General features: G+C 39.8%; 1 protein-coding gene across 1 annotated transcript in view; it reads left to right on the top strand.

Annotated features, from left to right (window-relative positions):
- The window catches only part of ATG2B (autophagy related 2B), a 96098-nt gene that overhangs the window by 31063 nt on the left and 53456 nt on the right, over positions 1 to 11579 (top strand). Inside the window, exons 9-15 of the mRNA XM_027776378.1 lie at positions 925 to 1079; positions 1172 to 1274; positions 2123 to 2384; positions 3668 to 3818; positions 5721 to 5813; positions 5964 to 6152; positions 9261 to 9534. Of these exons, the coding sequence (XP_027632179.1) occupies positions 925 to 1079; positions 1172 to 1274; positions 2123 to 2384; positions 3668 to 3818; positions 5721 to 5813; positions 5964 to 6152; positions 9261 to 9534 (1227 nt within the window). The remainder of the gene's footprint in view (positions 1 to 924; positions 1080 to 1171; positions 1275 to 2122; positions 2385 to 3667; positions 3819 to 5720; positions 5814 to 5963; positions 6153 to 9260; positions 9535 to 11579) is intronic.

Genomic DNA, 11579 nt, shown 5'->3' with positions numbered 1-11579 from the left:
CACCCCCGCCCTAAAGAAATAGCTGTGTACAGGGACCAGCAGATGGAGTAATGCTTACGTTGCTGGACCCCCACATAATCGACCGTGGTTTGAGTCCTGGACCTGGCAGCTTAAAACTCATGCCAGGCATGTGTGCCCAAAATCCTGAGAGGAGAATAGAGGAGAGGGGATTGCAGCATGGCTCTCCCTCCGGGGTTTGATTTCTCGCTTTCTGTCTCTGTCTCTCTTTCTCTCGCTTGTGAGCGCACCTGCCCTATAGCAAAAATCTCTCTTAAAAAAAAAAAAAGAAAGAATAGCTGTGTACATATGAAAACAGAGATTGCAATGAAATTGTACTATTTTAAATTTGGATTTTATCTCCTAAATTGTAATATAGCACTTAAAAATATACCATCTTGGGACAAGCAGATGGAGTAATGATTATATTGCTGGACTTCCACATAGTTGACTGTGGTTCGAGTCCTGGACCTGGTGACTTAAAACTCACACTGGGCATGTATATGTTCATGCGCAAAATCCTGAGAGGAGACTGGAGGAGAAGGGATTGCAGCATGGCCATCCCCATAGGGGGTGACTTCTCCCTTTTTTGTCTGTCTCTGTTTCTCTGGTGAGTGCACGTGCCCTATAACAAAAATCTTTAAAAAAAAACAAAAACAAAAACAAAACTCATTGTATATTTGAAAACAGAATAAAACATATGTATCAATAGGATAGGTTTACCTTCCATTAACATAGTTAATTGAGTTTTTAACTATGCCATTAATATATTGGATTCAAATTAATTACTGTATTGGAAGAACATAAAATTTGGGGCACCATTATATCTCAATAATCTGAAGGAAGAAGATTATATTAACATACATTAACTTACTTTAAAGACTAAAATTGGTGGAACTCTAAGTGACAAAGTCTAATTCTCTCTAGAAGAAGAAGTTTTCTTCTCCATGGCTGATATGGACATGTCTCATAGTCTTTCTTCTCTTCCACCCCTTGGAGACCCCCCGAATGTGGACCTTGAGCTCTCACTAACTAGTACACGCACAAATACCCCAGCAGGGTCTCCGTTAAGTGCGACCGTGGTAAAGTATTACTTAGTTTTTGTTATGTTCTTGAAAAGTTGCTTTTAAAGTTCTGCACCTTATTGATGTGCTTTGAAAAAAATCTCTTATAGCTTCAGCCCACTTGGGATTTCCTTGATCACCACAAGGAGCAGCCGGTAAGAGGGTCCGCGTTTCCATCCAACCTAGTTCACCCCACATCTTTGCAGAAGACCTGTGAGTAGAAATAAGACATTTGTTGTTAGTTTCTACTGGGATTTTTCTTTTTAGGTTTCTTTTTAAAGAATGCCATTCTACGGCTTCTTTTCTTTTTCTTCTCATGTATAAATGTCTATAGATAGGTAGATAAATAGATAGGGCAGTTTAACAAAGTTTAGACGTAAAATGAGGCAGGGCCAAATAATTCACTGGGAAGTATTTTAAGCGTACTTGCTCATTCATTGTATTTTTTATGTATTTAAATAATTACATTTTTTAGTGAAAAAGTATACCTCAAATTTCATGTTGTTGTTGCTGTTTAGGTATTTCAATCAACCATTTGACTTCTGTTTCACTGTTCTTATATTCTTTGAAAGAGAAACTCAGGTTTCTTCTCTGCAAAACTTAATTTTTTTTTTCTTGAGAGGTTTTTTGCTATAGGGTGCGTGTGCTTGCCAGAAAGACAGAGAGTGACAGAGAGACAGCGAGAAATCGCCCCCCAGGGGGGATGGCCACGCTGCAATCCATTACGCCAACTGCTGGTCTCACAAAATTTAATTTTAATAGACACAGGCTTAGTGGCAATTTGTGAGCAGCTTGGGGCAAATCTTGACTTTTCCAGTATATTTTATAAATGCTTTGTGGGAGCTTTGTTCGCGTGTTCACTGTCATAACACATAAAGTTTTAAGATCTTGGATATAAGATACTGCAATATAATTGTTTTATTTTACGTTGTTTAATATCATATTGTCATGTAATCACCTGTTTTTAAAAGTAATGCATGAGTAAAGGTTTTATAGTTTTGTTATAATAGATAGTTTCTAGGTATAACGTTTGCTGTACGTAACGTGCACATGTATTTCAGCTCTCCCTTCTAGATCTGTTTCAGTGGATGAATCCAGGCCTGAACTTATTTTTAGACTAGCTGTGGGAACTTTTTCAGTGTCTGTACTTCACATCGATCCTTTATCTCCACCTGAAACGTCATTGAACCTTAATCCACTGACACCTATGGCAGTAGCTTTCTTTACTTGTATAGGAAACACTGACCCAGCAAGATTTTCAACAGAAGAGTTTAAGTCTTTCCGAGCAGTATTTGCAGAAGCTTGCTCGCATGATCACCTTAGGTAAACCCTTTCATAGTTTTTAGTGAGCCTCAAAAAAGAACCATATGTGGGCTTTTGTATCCATCTATCTGCTCTCTGTATTTGCTTTTCTAATTCATGTTTTGTTTGTAAATGAATGGAATAAAGTTGTCTTGCAATGCTACAAAGATGTTTAGTATAGAATCTCACTCAGGTGGTTTGGCATGCAGAACAGGGCTGATGAAAGGTCTAGGAAATCTCAAGTTTTTAAAATTATATCTTTAGCTCCTTGCCCTGTTCTGATCTAGTTTCTTTGACTGTATTTTGCTACTATAACGTCTTACACCATTACAGTCATAGAAACGGTTCTTACCGTCCCTGGCAGAGAGGGTGGTGGTGGTGACATCCACTGAACTAGTGAACAGGGGCTACTTGAATATGACCCCTTTGCCACTGGCCGTGAGGCTGGGAACAAAACAAAGGCTACTCTTGAGCTCGAATGCTAGGTTTCAGCTTCTGCTTAAGTTCAGCACCTGTCCAACAGCCAGTGCTCCTCTCATGGGTTGAATCCTAATACATGAAGAAGGAACTGAGTATGTAAGGACAGTATTGTTCAAGTGCAAATACTGTTTATTTTAACGCGAGCGTAGTCTATAAATCGTCTAGCAGCATGTTATTTTATGTAGTGCTTTAGACACATTAACATCTTTAGAAGATACTTTGGGCTTATATTTTGACTTTTGACCTTAAATTCTAAGTATTAAAATTGATATGCAAAGTAGCCTTGATGCCTAATGGGAGAAACCCTGTAGGTTAGGGCCATGATATTTATATTCAAATGATAAACATATTTTTTTTCTTTTCATTTTGACAAGGCTTCAGACAGTGGAATGGCAGCAGAAAATATAACAAAAACAATAGAAACCAGATCTAGACTCCATCTGGGCCCTTCTAACTGAAGTTTTAAAAATAATTGCATGATTCTTCTCTTTAAGTAATTTTAAGAAATTATTTTATATACTTTCAGATTTGAAAGGTTTCATACTCTGCAGTATAAACTCTAAAATGTGGAAAAGTGATGGGAAATAAACATATCTTAGGAAATTTCTCAAGAGAACTGATTTATTTTAGGAACTAGGAAATTCGAAGCAGTCTTTCTGATTGATATCCCCAGTTATTACTGCTATCCCTAACACCCTGGACTCGTCAGAATAGGTGGGAATCGCTGTGGATTAACACTGGTGTGCTGTTCCGTGACTACGTATGCTATGTTGTGTGATCTAGAAGTATATGCGTGCTCTTAAAGGCCTCGTTTTTAATCATAGGTTTATAGGTACTGGCATCAAAGTATCCTATGAACAAAGACAAAGATCAACTTTCCGCTATTTTAGCACTGATATGTCCATTGGGCAAATGGAGTGTTTGGAGTGCCTGTTCCCAACGGATTTTCATTCTGTCCCTCCTCACTACACAGAGGTAAATGCTGGGTGGTTTTCCTTTAGGATTATTCTTAAATCTGTCTTACTTTTTAGGAGTTGTATGAACAGCCATGATTTTCTTTAAAATGTATAGGAAATCATACAGGTGAATTCTTCGCCTTTTTTTTTTTTTTGCATTTCTGTTTTGAAACAGATTTTAGGATGTTGAATTCAAGGTCATTATAAGACTGTTCAAGGTTTAGTTTAGAGTTATTTTAGAATGATAGGTTATGAGACAAATGATGTCATTTCACTCATTTTTAAAGCACTCCATGTCGGAAGAATTCTGTTCTTGGACAAATACTAATTGAATGCCCGCTGTCCTAATCCATCTGTCTGTTGTTCTAACTGCGTATCAGAGACTGGACCATTTATAAAGAACAGAGGTCTATTCAGCTGATGATTCTGGAGATCTAAGGTCAAAGACTGATTCTGGCGAGAGTTTTCTTGTTGGTGGAGACACTGCAGAGTTTTCCGGCAGCCCAGGGCATCACAAGGCAGGAGGGCTAGAGTGTGTACCAGCTCTGGTCTTCATCATTCTTCTTATAAAGCCACCAGTATTGAATCATGGGGCCCCACCCTATGGCCTTATCTAATCCTTTTTACTTCTCAAAAGCTCCATTTCTTGATACATAGATTGTTTCTTCCTCTCTTTTTTTCTTTTTGCTAAAGAGTATGTGTGTGTGCCAGAGAGCAAGAGAGAGAGAGGAGGAAGCACCCTCTATGGAAAATGGTCACACCATGATCCTTCTCCATCTCTCCCTCCTTTCGAGAGTTTGGGTGTGCATGCACATGGGCCTGGTGTGTTTCTCAAGTCCTTGGGTCCTGGACTCAAACTGTATAGTTGGCCATGTGGGATCTGACTTTTTTTTTTTTTAATAATTATTTGTATTTAACTTTATTTACTTATTTTTTAATTTGACTGGGGGTGGGGGGACAGAGAGAAAGCAAGCCACCAGGTCCGGGATTCGAACTGCGGTTGTCCATGTGGGAGTTCAGTGCCCTTAACCACCGGGGGAGTTCGTTCCCTTAACCCCCCCCGTCCCCTGCCAGCCCCAGGATCTGCTGACTGTCTTAACCACCATCCACAGAGCTGGCCCAGTTTTTACCTTGTTTTTGGTTTGTTTTTTTGGGAGAGGTTTTTGCTATAGGGTACATGTGCTTGACAGAAAGACGGACAGAAAGCGAGAAATCACCCTCAGGGGGTATGGCCATGCCACAATCCCAGAACCTCTATTCTCCTCTTGTGATCTTGGGCACACACGCACATGTGCCCAGCATGAATTTAAGCCACCGGGTCTGGGACTCAAACCGTGGTCAACTACATGGGAGTCCAGTGATGTAGCCATTACGCCATTATGCCATTTGCTGGTCCCCAGTTTCTACCTTTTAAATAGTGTTATAGTAGCAACCAAATTTCAACGCAAAGCATCCACACAGAGAATAATTCCTCCTCCATCTCTCCCTCCTTTTGGGATTTTGGGCACATATGCACATGTGCCTGGTGTGATTTTTCAAGCTGCAAGTCTAAGGCTCAAATCTCACAGTCAGCCATGTGGGATCCATCTGCCTTCACCTCCACGCCACTGTTTGGTCTGAGAAACTTATTAAATCTATCAAAATTAAATTTATTACAGTTACTATGCCTCTTAAGTTGTTTTATTTTTAAAGAACTTTTTGTGACATTATTTGAATCCTCACCTACATTTTGCAGATGAGATAGTATTATAGAAGGGAACTAACTTAAGACTCATATTGCTAGTAAGTGACAAAAAAATGAAACTTAAAGCTAGATTTTCTCATTTCAAAAGCTCTTCCCACTGTTCATACCTCAGTAAATCCATGTGATTAATTGTAGCTTAATTTCTTACATTTTATTTATCTTCATCTTTTTGTTAAGCTCTTAACGTTCCATTCCAAAGAAGGAACTGACTCTCATCCCCCGACATGTCTTCAGCTTCATTATAAGCATTCTGAGAACAGAGGACCCCAGGTAAGCCATCCCTCGCCACCTGTAAACTTTCTTTTGCTACATGCTTTGTCACAATTGGAAACTTTAACCTGATTTCTTATTATTATTAGTGATCATATTAATGCCTTCTTTTTTTTTTAATTTTCAATTTTTTTTTTTTTTTTTTTTTAGGGCAGTCAAGCAAGACTTAGTTCTGTTCCTCAGAAGGCAGAATTACAAATTAAATTGAATCCAGTATGTTGTGAATTGGATATCAGTATTGTGGACAGGTTAAATTCCTTGCTTCAACCACAGAAACTTAGTACAGTAGAGATGATGGCATCTCACATGTACACGTCATACAACAAGCATATTAGTCTGGTAAGTCCAACAGGTTTTAAATACTAATCATAATTATAGTTAACTAATATACATATTGGGATAATTTCTGAGCTTATGTTTTTTTTTTTTTTAATGGTGAGAGAGTCAGAGAAGGTACCCCTGATGGAATGTGGTTTTACTGCACATTATTTTTAATTCCATTATCTTCAACCTGTCAGAATTTTGAGCATGTATGCACATGCACCTCGTGTGTTTTTTGAGCCACTGGGGCCAGAATTGAAACTGTGGTCAGCCATGTGGAATCTACTTCCCATATAATCTTTTTTTTTTCTTTTTTAAGAAATTATTATTATTATTATTAATTTGATCAGAGAGAGAATGAGAGGGAAAGTGAGAAAGCAAGCCACAATGTCTAGGACTTGAATCTTGAACCGTAGTTGGCTATGTGGGAGTCCAGTGCCCTAACCACTATGCTATCTGTCGGCCCTTTCCCATGTACTCTTTTTTTTTTTTTTCCCTTTGGAGAGGTTTTTGCTATAGGGCGCATGCGCTCACCAGAAAGACAGAAACAGAAAGCGAGAAATCACTCACCGGAGGATGGCCATGCCACATTCCCTTCTCCTCCATTCTCCTCTCAGGATTTTGGGCACGCACACACATGTATCTGGTGTGAGTTTAAGCCACCAGGTCTGTGACTCAAACCATGGTCAACTACGTGGGAGTCCAACGACATAGCCATTACTTCAACTGCTGGTCCCCTTTCCCCATGTCCTCTTAATCCATTGCACTGTAGGGCCAGCCTTTTAAGTATTCCTAATAGATTAAACAGCATGCATTATCAAAACAACATATCTTGGTAGCAGACTAAAAAGGGTTTAATAATATACCAAATGAAATTTTAGGAAGTGATTTAAAATAGCTGCGAAGAAAGTATAGAAATCTCATCGGGAAGTATAAAGTGAAAAAGTAGAATGCATTCTACGTAAACTTTTATTACAAGTTTGTATATAATATTGACCTAAGAAAATGAACCAAGTTTGTATATAACATTGACCTATCTAAGAAAACGAACCAAGTTTGTATATAACACCGACCTATCTAAGAAAATGAACAGCAACATGCTGTTACCATGATTTTGTTATAGTAGAGTTCTTCCCTTTTCTGTGTTGATCTGAATTTTGTAAGTTATGAGCATAATATCTTCATAAAAGTTTATCTATTTTCTCATTGCATAAACTACTTGAAACTATTACATTTAAAAAAGTGTAGCCCAGGGCCAGCAGGTGGCACGGAGGTTAAGGCTCTGGATCCCAGGTAGCTCATTCTGCACTTGGAGGCCTGGACCCGGAGGCATGAAAATCACGGTGGGCACATGCACATGAGTGCCCAAAGTCCCAAAGAGTTCGAAGAAGGGACTGTGGCATGGCCATCCCTCCAGGGGGTGATTTCTCACTCTGCCTCTCTTTCTTTGGCTAGAATGCATGCCCTATAGCAAAACTTTAAAAATAAAATAAAGGTAGCTCAAGTAATGTAGGCTATAAGGGACAATAATCTATTAAGCATCACATTATATTATTTTTTAAAAATGGTTTTATTTTGGAACCAGCAGATGGTGTAGTAGTTACGTTGCTAGACTCCCATGTGGCCAACTGTGGTTTGAGTGCTGGACCCACTGGCTTCAAACTCAGGCCAGTGCATGTGTGTGCATGCTCAAGATCCCAGGAGGATAACGGAGAAGGGATTATGGTGTGGCCATACCCCAATGGGGGATTTCTTGCTTTCTGTCTCTCTCTCTCTGTCTCTTTGGCAAGTGCATGTGCCCTATAGCAAAAATTTCTCATAAAATAAAGTTTTTCTTCTATTTTGCTATAAGGTTGCGTGCACTTGCCAGAGAGAGAGAGAGAGACTCACCAGGGAAAAGAGAGAAAGTGAGAAAGCACAGGTCTGGGACCCGAACCGTACAGTCGGCCATGGGGGATCCAGTCAGAACCACCATGCCACCTGGCTGACCCAGGTTTCTAACCTTGGAGGTTAGAAACTGATTCAAGAAATTGAGAGTGTTACTACCTAAAATGGTTGAAAGCTTTATTAGTCTCGATATGTTCGAGAGAAAAAATAGGAAGTGGGCTTGTTTTGCATGGCTTGTTCTTTGACCCTTTTATTATAACATGGCTTTGGACAGATGGTGCATACATATGTTCTAGTTTTTAAGAACCATTGCTGGGGGTCGTCCCCTTGGACTGGTGAATTGTCCAGTTATTGTTTATGTAGCACTTGTGAGGTAGCAGGCTCTGGGCTCCATCCTGGCAATATAAAGATGAACCAGAGTTGGCATTTTTAGTTGGCTTAACTCCTCTAAGGTTACCCTGAGTCTTTACAGTAGCGCATTGGGGCATACATGGTTCACATTGACTAGTGGGTACTGTAGTGACCATGAACTGTATCGAATTTGCCATGGCTAATTTATACAGTATTCTGCCACTTCAGAGAGTTGGTGAAAAATGGAGTTAAAGTACAAGATTATTTTGGTGCTAAAAAAGGTAAAATCCATGCATAGTTTTCTCATCATGCATGTTTTCCATGAACTTTCTAAAGGCCCCACATATATACACCTGTAGTGTGTCTGTTTTCACTCTGGTTTAGTTTTTATTTTGATTTTTAATTTATTTTTTTAAGAGTTTTTTGCTATAAGGCGCGTGTGCTCGCCAGAGAGACAGAGAGAGACAGAGACAGAAAGTGAGAAATCATCCCCCAGGGGGGATGGCCACGCCACAGTCCCTTCTCTATTCTCCTCTCGGGATCTTGGGCATGCACGCACATGCACCTGGCGTATTGAAGCCACCGGGTCTGGGACTCGAACTGTGGTCGACTGCATGGGAGTCCAGCAACATAGCCATTACACTAACTGCTGGTCCCTTATTTTTGTTTTTTTTATATCATGATTTAACTTTTACAAATAGTTCTGACTTTTGCCAATAGTTGCTGCATTATTAAATTTCATTACTCAGTTGATTTGAATTATATATTAATGCATTACACTGAATGGAGAATAGTGATTGTACATATTGTAATGTCGAATACTAATGACACTCATGTTTAGTCAGTTAATTTCATGTTCTGGCATATTTGTGATATTCTCTGTTTTAGCACAAGGCTTTCACGGAAGTATTTTTGGATGATTCACATAATCCTTCAAATTGTCGAATATCAGTACAAGTTGCCACGCCATCATTGAACCTTTCTGTTCGCTTCCCAATACCGGATCTTCGATCAGATCAAGAAAGGGGACCATGGTTTAAGAAGTCACTTCAGAAGGAGATCCTTCATTTAGCCTTCACAGATCTAGAATTTAAGACGGAATTTGTAGGAGGATCCACCCCGGAACAAATTAAATTGGAGCTTACATTTAGAGAACTAGTGGGTAAGATTAAATGTCTCTGAAAGAGATACAAACTACTGGTACTGAAACTTATATCACAAAAGTGTCTGACGGCCCCACATACCGTAAAATTATCATCATCCTTTTCGTATGCCAGAAGGAGTCTATGTGAGTGTTTGAGAGAGAGAAAGAAATACAGAGAGAGAGGGGGGGGGGGGGTGGGGGGGGGGGGGGCTAGCACCCTCCAGAAGGGCCTGTCATGCCGTATTTCTTCCAGTTCTGTATCCGGTCATGTATATCCATGCCTGATGGTGGGCGGGGACTCAAATTCTGGTGGGCCACGTGGGAGTCAACTCCGTCTGCACAGTATAATCTCTGTGCATGAGACTGGCCTAAAGTACAATAAAATTAAAGAGCCTTGTGTAAGAAGATAAGAGTAGCAACTTTTTTCTAGTACTGTATTCACATTTGCAATGATTCAGTTTCTTACCAAAAAAAAAAGTTTAAAATTTTGATATAATAGGAAATATTACTTGTTAGAGTATACTTAAAAACTTGCTTTTTAAAATTATTACATGTTCAGTATTGTAAAATAATTTCTTCTGCATAAATAGCAAAGGCTTCCTCAAATAACATGCTAAATTATGACTTTTTTTTTTTTTTTTTAAATTAGAGAGGTCCTTGCTATAGGGTGCTTGTGCTCGCCAGAGAGACAGAGAGAAACAGAGACAGCGAGAAATCATCCCCCGGGGGGGGTGGGCACACTGCAATCCCTTCTCCTCCCTTCTCTTCTTCTCTCAGGATCTTGGGCACACACGCTCACACGCACACACGCCTGGCGTGAGTTTAAGCCACCGGGTCCAGGACTCGAATCACAGTCGACTACATGGGAGTTCAGTGACATAGCCATTATGCTAACTGCTGGTCCCAAGTTATGACTTTTTTTTAAAGGTTTTTTCCTTAGGATGTATGTGCTTGCCAGTGGGACAGAGACAGTGAGAGAGAAAATCACCCCGTGGGGGATGACCATGCTGCAGTCCATTTTCCTCCAGGATTTTGGGCACACACCCACACATGGCTGGTGTGAGTTTCAAGCCATCAGGTTCAGGACTCGAACTGCAGCCAACCAAGTAGGACTCCAGTGCCTTAACCAGCATGCCACCTTCTGGTTCCTGTGATAGAAAATTTTTAAAAAATCAAGCATGTTGACTTATTCATTTTGTTAAAATACTTGTTTTCTGTAGGGGAATATGGTGCTTTAGCTTCTGTTTTTATTATTACCTACCAGTTGTTTGCTGTGGGCTAATAACAGCCAGAATGACTGAGTGCTAGTATATGTTAGCTACTGTGCTGAGCACGTCACACTCAGCGTCTTGTTTCCTCTGATCCTCATCATCGCCATCAGCTCCTTTTCCCAGTTCCATAATTTAATAGTGGGGAGGGTCTGCGGACTTAGAAGAAAGTGTCTTCCCAGAACGTGTTGAAGTAGAGTGCAGAATGAGATTGAGACCCGAGTCCAACACTCGGGCTTGAGCTTTCCACCCTGACACTCGCTCCCATGGTGACTTTCCTTTGTGAAGCCTGTTTCAGTCTTTCTGAATTACTGTTTTTTTTTTTTTTTTTCCCCTCAAGCTAATGAAGGGAGTATGCATGTAAACTTAGAGTGGTCCACATCTGCGAAGAATTCTGGAAGGTTCCTAAACCACCTACCTTTGCTGCTACACTCCCCTGCCCCTCCCCACCCTCTCTGGGAATAACTGTAAAAGCTTCCCTTCCCTGTTCGAGTCTTACATTTCTCTAGAGATATTTAAAATTGATTTTTTCTAATTATAACTTCATGAACGAGCCTTTAAGTATTATGTGATCTTCTGTCATCTCCAGTGGCTGGAAACTCATCATTCCAGGAAAGCCATTCTTTATTTGTAAAATAGAATGAGAAAACATGCACAGACTTATTTGAATAGAGGTAATTTCTGCACTATGTGCTACAAAATTGTTTATTATCTTTATGTTCCTAGTGATTAACTACATAAACTTCTCTTTTATGCAGAAATAATCATTAATAGCTCTCAGGAAGTGGCAGGGGG

Source organism: Tupaia chinensis, unplaced genomic scaffold, assembly GCF_000334495.1.
Source record: "Tupaia chinensis unplaced genomic scaffold, TupChi_1.0 Scaffold000671_1, whole genome shotgun sequence".
In the NCBI taxonomy this organism is placed as follows: Eukaryota; Metazoa; Chordata; class Mammalia; order Scandentia; family Tupaiidae; genus Tupaia; species Tupaia belangeri.
This window is presented reverse-complemented; position numbering and strand designations above follow the sequence as displayed.